General features: G+C 40.3%; 1 protein-coding gene across 1 annotated transcript in view; it reads left to right on the forward strand.

Annotated features, from left to right (window-relative positions):
- The window catches only part of Pik3cb (phosphatidylinositol-4,5-bisphosphate 3-kinase, catalytic subunit beta), a gene marked incomplete in the record, with an annotated part of 129,427 nt that overhangs the window by 17,537 nt on the left and 98,417 nt on the right, over positions 1-13,473 (forward strand). Inside the window, 1 exon segment of the mRNA XM_013505790.1 lies at positions 13,273-13,459. Within this exon segment, the coding sequence (XP_013361244.1) occupies positions 13,307-13,459 (153 nt within the window).

Consider the following 13,473-nt stretch of genomic DNA (forward strand, 5'->3'; position numbering starts at 1 on the left):
TGGTTTTTCTCGGGTACCAGGAATTGAACTCACGACCTTGTGCTTGCCAGGCAGGCGCTGTGCCGCTGAGCTAAATCCCTAGCCCTTAGCAACATTCTTTAGATCTGTGAATCTACTGAACTAAATTTTTATGAAATTAATTATTGGAGACATTATTAATTGTTGGAGCCAATTAATTAATTAATTAACTCACTATGTAGCTCAGCCTCCCGAGTGCTGCCAGTGCTGCTGCAGCAGTTCTGAGAGCCGGGATTGTAGGCATGAGCCCCCACAGCTGCCCTTTGAACTGTTTTTGAGCCATTCATTGTGAATAAATAATGTAATAGCAAAAAACGGTAAAAATAAACACTTAACAGAAGTATAACAGAAATAAAGTAACAATGCCTTTGCTAAGACTTGCAGCATCAAATTAAGTATAGTCCAAAAAAAGTTAACAAAACAGCACAACTGCTAGTGCAGAAAGTTTTTGTGAGATATCTGTAGAAACTGTGATTAATTTGGGAAATGTATATAACAAGATCACCTGATAGGTAAGTGGTGGTCACCTTTTGAGAAATATTGCTATGACTTCATTCACACCCGGAAATCAGAGCTGATGATTACATGCTGTGAATAAGACACATGACTCTTCTTTACACAGGAAAGAAATAGGTCATATTAATATTAGTCTTCAGGTAAATTAATATTAGTGTTCATTTATTGAGTTTTTGAATGTCAAATGCTCTATGCAAGATGCGTTTGTTTATGTGCTGTTCTGTATAATCTTTACACTAACTCTTCAAGGTGGGTATTCTTTTTAATAAATTAGTGAACTGAAGCCCAGATTTTTAGCTTAGACCATATAGTCTAAGCTGCATAACAACTACCTATACAAAACATGTAAATGAAACTATATTATCAAAAGGATCCCCAGCACTTGGGAGGCTGAGACAGGAGGCTCTGCGAGTTTGAGGCCAGGAAACCCTGCCTCAATAAAAAAAGACAACCAGGCATCGTGGCACACTCCTGTGATCCCAGCACTCTGGGAGGCTGAAGCAGGAGGATCACTGTGAGTCTGAGGCCCACCTGGGCTACAAAGTGAGTTCAAGACCAGCCTGAGCTGCATACCAAGACCATGTCTCAAAAAGACACAAAAAAACCCCAAAACAAGAAAAGTATCAAAAGGACCTAGCCCAGTATTGATGAGCCTTATATCACATTAAGAGGGATAATTATAGAATAAAAATTCAAATATGTACTTGATGACTCCTGTAAAGTTAGACTTTCTCAGGAGTCTGAGGCAAGAGGATCATTGCAAGTTCCAGACCAGCCTGGGTTACAAAGTGAGCTCAAGGTCACCCTGAACTGCACAGTGAGACCTAGTCTCAAAAAAGACAAAAATAAATAAATAAAGTTAGAGGGTTTTTTTGGTCTTTATTTTAAAAATCTAAAAAACTTGACACAACGGAGCTGGGGATTTAGCTCAGCGGCACAGCACCTGCCTGGCAAGTGCAAGGTCGTGAGTTCGATTTCCGGTACCAGAAAACAAAACAAAACAAAACAAAAACCAAAAAAACCTGACACAACAACAATGAAAACAAAATCAAAACAACACAAAAATAACAAAAATGATACATGATTTTTTTTTTTTTTTTTTTTGAGAAAGAGTTTTGCTATACGGTTCAGGCTGGCCTTTCCCAGGCTGGCCTTGACCTCAGCAGCGACCCTCCTGCCTCAGTACTAGGATTACAGGCATGCGCCATCTCGCCCAGCCAGAGTTAGACTTTTAACTATTCATAAGCATTAGAAATTACATTTACTTAGTGAATTGCTTTATCTGAGATAAACCCTTTATTAATTTGAAGTTCATTTTTATTTTTTTGAGATAGGGCCTCACTGTGTAGGTTATGCTGGCCTTGAAATTACTGCGTAGCCCAGGCTGGCCTCAAATTCATGGCAATCCTCCTGCCTCAGCTTCCTGAGTGCTGGGATCACAGGCATGCACCACCACGCCTGGCCTAAATTTTATTTTGTAGTGCTTATCTTTTTTTTTAAAAAAAAGATGACAATCTCCCCCCCCACAAGAAAAATTTAAGTAATATTCTAAATTTAAATTTGTATTTTAATATTACAGGGAGATTATTTATTTTGTGGGCTACAACTGTTTATGTATTATAACTTTTTTGTGTGTGTGTTTTTGAGACAGGGTCTCACTATGTAGTTTAGGCCATCCTGGAATTCACTTTGAAGCCCAGGCTGGCCTCGAACTCAAGCGATCCTCCTGCCTCAGCCTCCCGAGTGCTGGGATTACAGGTGTGCGCCACCATGCCCGGCTGTTTATGTATTATAGCCAATTGGCAAAAGTTTTAAAAATAGAGAGGAATTCCTTCAGCAAGATAAGAGTTAATTTTTTTTGTTTAGGGTAGTATAGAAGTCATTTTGTTAAATATATGTGCTGTGATTTTAAAAAATTGCTGTACATTCATAAACACTGAAATAAACCTCATTTATAATTTTAAAACTTGTTTTATAGAGGTGTTTTGAAGATTAATATATACTACTACTGCGTAAGCTACATGTAATGGCTATGGGCTATACATAGTTCACACTAGCCTAAACCAGACAGTGAGACTGTCTCAAAACAAAACAAAACAGGGCCTGCCTGGCAAGCAATGACCAAACCAAACAAAACAAAACATGCTGGGTGTGGCGCGTGTATAATCCCAACAATGGGAGGGTTGAAGCACAAGGATCACTACAAATTGCCAACCTGGCTCATGAGTGAGTTCAAGGCCAGCTGAACTACATGGTGAGACCCTATCTCAGAAAACCAAAGCAAACAAACAAAACCCCAAAGAGTAACAAAATAACTAATGGACACAGACATATTAAAGATTAACTAAACTCTGTGCTGAGTCCTTTGGACCCAAAGTGCCCAAAATAATAGAACTTTACTGTATGTCCTCATTAAGGAAACCCTGAAAAACGTTACTTTTAGTTAGTTTTCAGCTATATTAGTCTTTCCTTCCAGTCTTGGTTTCTGTGTATTTGGTTGTGTTTGTATTTTTTTATTGACTGTTATTAATTAATTAATTGGCAAAATTAGAGATTAAACCTAGGGCCTTTGCACTGAGCTATAATTCTAGCTTTTTGTTTTGACTCTAACTAAATTGCATGGGATGGGTTTGAATTTACAGTCCTACTGCCTTAAGCTCCTCAGAGCGCTGTGATTATAGGCATAAACCACCATACCTAGTTCTTTGAGACAAAGTCTCACTGAATTGCTCAAGTTGGCCTTAAATTTGTATTTTCCTGTCTCGGCCTCCTAAATACCTTGGATTATAGATGTGTGCTGTGGAGCCAGAATCACTTTTAGTATTTAAAACTTTTCTTTTTAGAATCTTTTAGGGACAAGAAAAAAAAAAAAAGAATAGAAGGGGAAAAATGGAAAGAAAGGTTTTGTAAATAAATAGGGGAAGAGGTGTTCGAGGGAGGCAGGGAGGGGCACGGGAGAAAAGAAGCACGATGTGTCGTGTGGTACCGATTTCCTATGGTAAGTGGTGTGTATGTCTAAAGTGTACCAGTAACATTTTTAAAATGTAGAATTTCTCCCATGATTTTCTGAAGTAATTTTGATTAAATTTGTTGACCTCATAGGCCAGGCATGGTAGTGCACATCTGTAATCCCAGCACTTGAGTGGCTGAGGCAGGAAGATCACTGTTAGTTGTTAAAGGCCAGCCCAGGCCGCATAGTGAATTCAAGACCAACCTAAACTACATAGTGAGATCTTATCCAAAAAACAAACTTTTTTTTTGTTCACCTATAGAGTAAACTGATGTTAGTTTTTGCTTACATTTGATTTAAGAAATAAAATTCAGGGCCTCTTCTGACACACTGATTGGGAAGCTGGGGATCTTTACAGTCTGCCAATGGTGGATCTGTGGGGTGTAATGACAGTTTAAGGGTTTAGCTGAGCTCCGTGTTACTGTTGAAGTACTTGTGCCGTCCTAGCTTACTTGAAAAGTTGTTTTCATAGTTCTAAACATTCTGCCCATCCTCCGTCTTTGTTTGACCTTTTGTTTTCATGCTCAAACAAAAGAATGGTTTAAAACTGAAGATCTTTGAAAGGTAGGTAAGCCTGTGAAGAACATTTCTATTAAAGAAAAAAGGAAAGGAAAAAAGAAAGCATGCTTATTGCTTTGTAAAGCAAATTAATGTATACTTAATTTATCTAGGCCTTAGTTTTTGTTTTGTCCCCTGCTTTTCCCCCCTGCACCATCCCTCCAGGCACCTCCCCGCCCCGAAAGTGCTGGGATTACAGGCATGCACAGCCACACCAGCTTGGGCTTTAGCTCTTCTTTAAGATGAACTAAGACACCTCCCAACCTGGAAGTCATGGACTGGAGTCATGTGTGTATGCAGTGTCCCTATTAAGTAGGGGTGAATAAGGGAAATAAAAAAAGGTGCTCCCTACCTTAGTAGCAATAATTTTATTTTCTGAAAAATCTCTCTGCACAATGTGTGGTCTCTTACCAGTTGGTCTGTTGCCTCATTTGTTCAGCAACCGTGTCCCACCTTCGGGTCTGACAGAACGTGCCTTTTAAATTTAGTATTTCTTGTCATGCTGGGGAAGGAACTCAGGGCCTGCGTGTGCTAGGCAAACATTCTACCGAGTCACACCGCAACCCAGATACGGTATTTTAATTATGGCACAGCACATTTTAGAGTATGGCCGTGCCTTCAGTATGGATTTAAAAGGGTTGTGCATGCTACAAGCCATCCTGTAGTTTTAGTTTGACTGTCCCATCAATAGATTTGTTTACTAAAGGTCTTAAAAACTAAGAGCTAGCCAGGTGTGGTGTCGCATGCCTGTAATTCCAGCACTTGGGAGGCTGAGACAGGAGGAGCGATGGGAGTTCGAGGCCATCTGGGCGACAAAGTAAGCTCAAGGGCAGCTTGAACTGCAAAGCGAGACCCCGTCTCAAAAACACCAAAAATAAATAAATAAATAAATAAACAAACAAACCACTAACAGCTAAGAGCTAGTCATACTGCATTTAACGTCTCTGAGATCAGTTTTGAGGCTGTTTTTTTTTTTTAGTGCTGTGAAGCGAACTCAGGACCTTGCGCTTGCCAGGCAGGTGCTTTGCCGCTGAGCTAAATCCCCAGCCCCTGAGTGTATGTTATATTAATAATTTCATTTCAGAGTTTTTATTTTGCAACAAGCTTGTGATCCTCTGGCCTCAGCCTCCCAGTGCTGAGATTACAGACATGCACCAAGCACCACACCCAGTTTACTGTTTCAGATTATTTAAGTGCTTATAAATAAATTAATTATTTTTTGGATTTTTGAAATGTGTCTTGCTGTGTACTAGTCCAGGCTGGCCTTGAACTCACTCTGTAGCCCAAGCTGGCCTCAGACTCGCAGCAGTTCTGCCTCAGCCCCACAAGTGCTTGGATTACAGGTTTGTGCTGCCACGCCCAGCATAATTTTTTTTATTTTTTTGTCTTTTTGAGACAGGGTCTTGCTACGCAGTTCAGGCCGACCTTTAACTCACTTTGTAGCCCAGGCTGGTCTCAAACTTGCAACGATCCTCCGGCCTCAGCCTCCCAAGTGCTGGGATTGCAGGCGTGGGCCACCGTGCCTGGCCATAAATTTGTTTTTAAAGGAAATGTGGAATATGTCAGGGTGGAAAACCACTCTAGAGACTGTGTAGCCTAACGTGTTTGAAACCTTGAAAACTGACGTAGTAGAAGTGCTTTTATTAAAATGATACACAAGAACAAAGATACTGCTCACTCAGTAAGTAGCCCAGGCTGGCCTCAAACTTGCAGCAGTCCTGCTGCCTCAGCCTCTCCAGTGCTGGGGCTACAGCGCTGTAGTTGCCTATAGCTTATGCTGTAGCTATAAGCACTCTTCCTAGAGTGCTTACAGTGTCTGGCTCAATTTTTATTACACTGTTAATGTGCAATATCAAGGTAGAGGATTAATGCTGTAGTATTCCTTCCCAAGATTTACCCCTCATTAGGAAAAAATGTTTCCAGTTTTTCAACTTAGCAAACTGCGTTACAGTCTTTCACATCTTACAGAATTGTTAAAATAGTTCTGAATCAGTTGACAAGTTTGATTATTATAAGGATTTTTCTCCTTGAAACTTTAGATAGGGAATTTATTTTGGAGGTTTATGTTCCTTTGTAAGTGAGGAAAGAGTGTTTTTCTGTCCTTAAGCACAGTCAACTAAAGCTGGAGGGAAAACTTTCCTTTGTGATCGATCTGAAGATGTGGGAAGAGGCTTTGAGTGTACCTCACTGGTAAATGCCTGCCTTGTATGCGTAAGGTGCTGGGCTTGATTCCTAGCGGGGGAAGCTGGAGAGGGAGAAGGGGCAGAGGGAGAGAGAGAAGAGAAGAGCGAGGAAAGAGCGAAGAGAGGGAGAGAGAAAAAATATTTAGTCTTTGCAGTGCATTTTGCCACTTAAGACATTTTTACTATGAAACACAACATGTAGAGAAGCACGTTAAACACATGTCGATGAGTGGATTTTTCTGGAATGAGTGCTTATAAACCCATGTTGGGTTGAACTTGTGATCCTCCTCCTTCAACCTCCCATGCCTGGCTAAAAGGTCTCTGTCTCTGTCTCTCCGTGTCCCTCCCTTCCTCCCATCTTCCCTCCTTCCCCCTCTTGCCCCTTCTGCACTAGGGATTGACCCCAGAGGGCTCGCTCATGCTGGGCACTACCACTGAGCTACACCTCCAGCCAGCTGTTGCTTTGATTTTATATACTTACGTCACCTTGGAGGCCGTGTATGGTATTTCTTGGACTAGGTGCAAAAGAACCACAACAAAGGCCAAAGAGTAGTTTTTCCTTCCAAGCGTGATTTAAACCACTCTTTAAATAACCAATATAATTGTTCTACAAGTAAATTCTGTAGAATAGTTTACTCGTTTCTTCATTTAACCAACCCTAACGTGTCAGGAACTACAGAGCTGGAAACCCTCCGGGACTCTGAGAAATTAGTACGCAGTACTCTGATGGAGCGTGCTCCTGCCCTGACACACGTGTGGTGCTTGAGGCATGGAGGAGTGCAGAGGAGTAAAGGTTTGTGAGGAGAGGTGGACGTGAAGACATCTTGAGAGGGAATACTGTTTCGGGTAGGAGGCAGGAGACAATACAGAATGTACAGGCAAGTACCAGTGATTTAGCGTCACTCAGGGTTTTTTTTCTCCCAGTAGTGGGAATTGAACCCAGAGCCTTTGCACTGAACTACATTTCCAGTCCTTTCATTTTTATTTTTATTTTTATTTTGAGACAAAGTCTCACTGAATGGCAGAGTTTCCTAGGGTGGGCTTGAACTGTGGATTTTCCTGCTATAGCCTCCTGTGTAGCTGGGATAAACAGGCATATGGCCCCATGCCTAGCCTGAACTAAGGACTTTTTGTTTTTGTTTTTGTTTTTTTGAGACAAGTCTTGTTATGAGTTCAGGCTGGCCTTAAACTCAGTAAGTAGCCTGGTCTGGCCTCAAACTTGTAGCGATCCTCCTGCCTCAGCCTCCTCAGTGCTGGGGCTACAGGGGTGTGCCACCATGCGCAGCTTGAACTAAGGGTTTTATGTGTTGTGTTGAATGATTTAGAGAAGAAGGATAGAAGGGGCTCGGTTGTGATTTGTTCTTGTAATTTATTTTTAATATAATCATTTAATCTCAGAATCCTTAAGTGTACCTTAGTGCTTTTTCTCTAATAGCTCAGAAGTTAAAGTTTCATATCTGGGAAATTGCGGCTGTAGGGTGGGAGTGGTATGGTAGTAAGTTGCATTTGGTCTCTGAAAAGAGGCTTCTGTGGACCGTATACCTTAGGGTGCTTTTTTTTTCTTCTTTTTTCCTTTTTTTTTTTAAGACGTGGTCTTGCTGTGTAGTATAGGTTGGCTTTGAATTCACCATGTAGCCCAGACTGGGCTTGAACTTGTAGATCTCCTGCCTCAGGCTCATGCGTGCTGGGATTATAGGCTGCCACACGGGCTTCCAGAGGTGGGTGGGTTTCTTTTTTTCCTTTTTTTTTAGTTTCATGTTCCTATGCTACTGTTGTTATTCCTTTGTGAGTCTTGCTGAAGCCAGGCATAGTGGTTTCATGCCTGTAATCCCAGAGCCCTGGGAAGTTGAGGCAGTTGGATCACAAATTTGAGTTTACCCCTGGGCAATGTAGTGACACCCTATGTCAAAAAAAAAGGTTGGGTGTGCCCCGCAGTGTGAAGGCTCTGTTTTCATTCCCAGTCTTCTGCAAGGAAGGAAAAACAGCCTGTGTTGAAGAAACCAGTAGCACATACAGGTCTGTCATGCTTGTAATTCTGTGATAGATGGACCATGTTTTCATAATCATTCTTTTTTTAATTTCTCAATGTGTTTTTTTTTTTTTTTTCCTGGTACCGGGAACCAAAGTCACGACCTTGCACTTGCCAGGTAGGCGCTGTGCCGCTGAGCTAAATCCCCAGCCCCTTCTTTTTTAATTTCAAAAATTAAAAAACAAAGCAACAATGAAGACAACATCAAAACAACACAGAAACAACAAAAACGATACATGACCTCAAAAAAAAAATGATAGGAATTAACACTGGTTGTTGCATTACATACTGTCATCTTCAACAAAGTTGCTCAGTCCACCAGACATAAGGATGTCAGATTGATCAAACAATCAAAGACAATAACAAGTAATAATAATGAAAAAAATTGGAAATGATGCAGACCTTCACCATATAAGATAGTAGAAGTTCAAGTCATAATCATTCTTAATTTTTTTGTTAATTTTATTTTTCCTCTCAGCTTTTGTTGGCAACTCTTAAGACTCCGTGCACGGTGTATACTTGCTGTGACTTGTTCAGGAGCTGGCTTGATTCTGTTTTTGCGTGGTGGTATTTGACTATAAACAAAGCGTGGTCTTTAATTTGATGAATCATGTTTTCATTCAGCAGCTATTTACTGAATGTCTGTTACTTACAAATCAGAAGCTCCTTCATTGAAAACAGCTTACAAAGGATGCTCTGAAGTGATTTGCCTAAAGTAATTTCAGGACTAATGACTAAGTGACATTTGTGTTGCCTTTGTTAATTTCTATGAATGTTTATCAATTGAAGAGTTTCTAAATATATAGGGACCTCTCCATATGCACTGGTAAGAGATAGTAGTTTAAAAAGCATGGTCTTCAATCCCCAGGACACCCCGTGAATCATGTCCTGAGCCTTAGCAAGCTTACAGTCTTTGTCTTATCTTTCTTTTTTTTTTTTTTTTGGCTGTGCAGATTAAGGGGATTCACTCTGTCACATTTGTGTATACGCGTCACATACTTGATCATTTTCACTGCGACCACCATCCCCTGTCATTCCCCTTGCATTGTGCTCCTACAGTTTTACATTTGGGGGGTCAGTGTGTATATTTTGCTCTAATCCATCCCCCCATCACCCACCTTCTATCTCCTCCCCCTCCTTCTCATTCCTTTCCACTTGTCCAACAGTAGTCTCTCTCTCATCACCTCTTTTAGATCCCATGTATTAAAGAGAAAATGTGTTACTTATCTTTTTAAATTGACACGAATTTTGTAGAAATTTTTGTTGTTTTTTTTGGTACTGGGAATCGAACTCAGGACCTTGCACTTGGCAGGCAGGTGCTTGTGCTTCTGAGCTATATGCCCAGCCCCTGATACTTATCTTTTTGAGTCAGTCTTATCTTGATGAACGTGGTGAAGGTCTCCAGATCCGTGTTTTCCTGCAACTGACAGAATTTTGTGTTTCCCTACAGCTAGGTATATGTCCCTGTATATATGTACACCTTTTCTTTATCCACCCATCTGTTGGTGGGCATCATGGCCTGTTCTGTATCTTGGTTATTGTGCATTGTGTTGCAAAAACATGGATATGCAGGTATTGCTGTAGTATGCTGACTTTGGTTCCTTCAGGTATGTACCAAGGAGTGGCATAACTGGATAATATGTTAGCTTTTTTTTTTTCTTTTTTAAGGCAGGGGTGTCTCACTTTGTAGTACAAGCTGGCCTTGAATTTGTGGCAGTCTTCCTGCCTTAGCCTACTCAATGCTGAGGTTGCAGGCATGTGGCACCTTGCCTGGTTCTCTATATTTAGTTCTTTGGGAACCTCTATACTCATTTCCATAGTAGTTGTACTGATTTACATTCCTACATGCAGTGTAGACGTCTCCACCCCCACATCCTTGCCAATATTTATTGTTTCCTGTATTTAGTTAGTTATTTTCTTTTTTCTTTTTTTTATTCTTTAATCATTCTGACTGGAGTAAGATGGAGTCTCAGTATAGTTTTGATTTGCATTTTGATTTGCATAATGCCTAAGGATCTTGAACAATTTTTCATATACTTACTGTCCATTTTGTGCTTCTATTGAGAAGTTTCATTTGCTCATTTTTGATTAGGCTGTTTGATTTTGATGGTGTTACATTTTTGAGTTCTCTATAGAGTCTAGCTATTAACCCTCAGTTAGAAGAGTAGCTGGTAAAGATTTTCTTCTGTTCTGTGGGCTGTCTGTTCCTTGTTTCCTGCTGGGCAAAAACTTTTTAATTTTATATAGTCAAATTTGTTGATTCATATTATTTCCTGTGTTGTTGGATCCTCATTCAGGAAATCTTTGCCTGTGCCAGTAACTTCCAGGGTTTCCCCTGTGTTTTCTTTTAGCAGTTTAAACGTTTCATGTTTTAAACCTAGGTTTTTGATGCATTTGAATTTGATTTTTCTACAATCAGTGAGTGATAAGGGTAAGAGATGAGGTTCATCTTTTATAAGTGAATACTCGGTTTCCCCAGCACCATCTGTTAAAAAGCCTGGCTTTTCTCCAACATGTCTCTTTGGTTCCTTTGTCCAGAATCTAATGATTGTAGTCTATGTGTCTTTGTGCCAGTACCATGCTATTTTTGTTACTATGGCTTTGTAGTATAATTTGAAATTGGGTATTGTGATGCCTCCAGACTTGGTCTTTTTGCTTACAGTTGCTTTGGCTATTGTGAGTCTTTTGTGTTTCCGTATAAATTTTAGCGTTTTTTTTCTATTTCTGTGAAGAATAGTGTTGGTATTTTGATGAGGATTACATTGAATCTGTACATCACTTAATGTGCCCATTTTGACAATATTAATCCTGCCAATCCATGAACATTGGAGTTCTTTGCATTTTCTGATGTCTTCAATTTCTTCAGAGTTCTGAAATTTTCATTGTAGAGGTCATCTGCCTCTGTTTTATGATGAAACTATTGTGAATGGAGTTTTCCTGATTTCTTTCTTAGCTAGTCTGTTACTGGTGTATAGTAAAGCTATTGATTTTTAAAGGTTGATTTTTATATCGGGCTAAACTGCTGAAATCATTGATCAGCTTTAAAAGTCTTTAGTCTTTTAAAGTGTTAGGAATATGTCATCTGCAAGCAAGGATAATATGACTTTTTTTCCTTTCTTATCTCTTCTATTATTTTTTCCTCTTGCTTAGTTACTTGAGCCAAAACTTCAAGAAGTATATTGAATAAGAATGGCGAGATTAGGCATCCTTTCCTTGTACTTTATTATAATTCATGAATATTTAAAATTTTTTATTGTTTCAAAGATAGTTTTTTTTATAATTGACTTGTTCAAATTAACATTAGATTTGGCTGTTTTATTTCTTTACTACTTGCCATAATCTCTGTCCCTGTTATCAGTTAGCTAGAGAAGCCTTATCATTAGTTTTGTTCAAGATCCTACATTCTCTACTTGGCTGCTTGCTTCCTGGAAGTGTTTAGCTTCTGCCTCTACTTCCTCCAGGCTAGTATGTAGTTCACCTCTAGAGGCTGGGTTGCACTCAGGTTCATTTTTGTTTTGTTTAAAGCCAAGTATGGAGTGGTAAATACTTTCTGTTGCTTTTTTTGTTTTGAGACAGCATCTTGCTATGTAGTTCAGTCTGGCCTTAAACTTATTATGTAGCACAGGCTGGCCTTGAACTCACAGTGATCCTCTTGCCTCAGCTGCCCGGAGTGCTGGGATTACAGACGTGCACTACCACACCCGGCCCTTCTTACTGCAGTTTATGAGAAAAAATGTTTGGTGCTGTCAGTTTAGTGATGCTAAGATTGAGCAGACAGTTTCAGCCCCATTGTGAACATGTCCATATGCCCAAAAGAACTTACTGTGTCCGTGTGTGTGTTCCATTTGTTGGACTGGGCGTCTAATCTGTTAAGTATTTTTCACGTGAATGCAGGTGTAGCAGCAGGAAAGCAAGCACACCTGCGACACGCGGTCTTGGGTTGCAGAGTAATGGTGAAAGCGAGGAGAAAGAGGCCAGAGTCCTGCCGTGAAGAGTGTTCTCACCTGGGTGGGGGGATGGATCTGTTTAATGGTTTAAGTATTGAGCTTTCTTTCTTTCTTTTTTTTTTGGTACCAGGAATCAAACTTAGGACATTGAACTTGCCAGTCAGGCACTTGTGCCACTAAGCTGTATCCCCAGCCCTACTTGTATTTTTTTAAGACAAGGTCTTACTATATATACAGTTCAGGCTGACATTGAACTCACTGCATAGCCCAAGCTGGTCTCAAACTCATGGTGATTCTCCTCCCTCAGCCTCCTGAATGTTGAGGTTACAGACATGCATCACCATGCCTGGCCAGACTGCAGTTCTTTCAGATGTCATACATGTATCTTGAATGTGGATGAAATATGTACATACACCCACATACATAAAATTTATAAAGTGATAACTAAAATCTTATTTACATAATTTATGGCCTCAAACTCACAGCAGTTCTCCTGCTTAGCCTCCCTGCTGGGATTACAGGTGTACACTACCAGGCCCAGCTACTGTTGCTTTTAAAATGCTACATCATTTAATTGGCCTCCTATTAATGGCTCTATTAAAATCCAAAGACTGGTTACAGATTGGTGGGCTTTTATCTCACATATATCTATGTGTACACTTCTTTTCTTCTGAGAGGGTGGCTGTGTTGTACAGGTAACCTCATACTCCTAGACTCAGGTGATCTCTTGCCTCAGTCTCCCAAATAGCTGGGAATATAAGATTTGCCACAATACCTGTCTTACCATTTTTTTTTCTTTTCTTTTCTTTCTTTCTTTTTTTCAGGTGGTCTTAGCATGTAGCTCAGGCTGGTCTTGAACTCACTGTGTAGCCTAGGCTGGCCTCAAATTTATGGTGATTCTCCTCGCAGCCTCCTCAGTGCTGGTGTTATACCACACCCAGTGTATTTGCTGTACTTTAGTATGCAGTTTGGCTAAGACTGTTTCACTGTGTTTGACTTACTGATTTCTAGGACCGTGTGGTTATGAACGTGCTTCCTCTTCACGATGCCTCCTGCTATGGCAGACACCCTTGACATCTGGGCAGTGGATTCGCAGCTAGCTTCTGATGGCACCATACCTGTGGATTTCCTTTTGCCCACTGGGATTTATATCCAGTTGGAAGTACCTCGAGAAGCTACCATTTCTTTTATTAAGCAGGTATGTCAAAATCA

This window comes from Chinchilla lanigera, unplaced genomic scaffold, assembly GCF_000276665.1.
Source record: "Chinchilla lanigera isolate Chin_1 unplaced genomic scaffold, ChiLan1.0 scaffold00100, whole genome shotgun sequence".
Classification (NCBI taxonomy): Eukaryota; Metazoa; Chordata; class Mammalia; order Rodentia; family Chinchillidae; genus Chinchilla; species Chinchilla lanigera.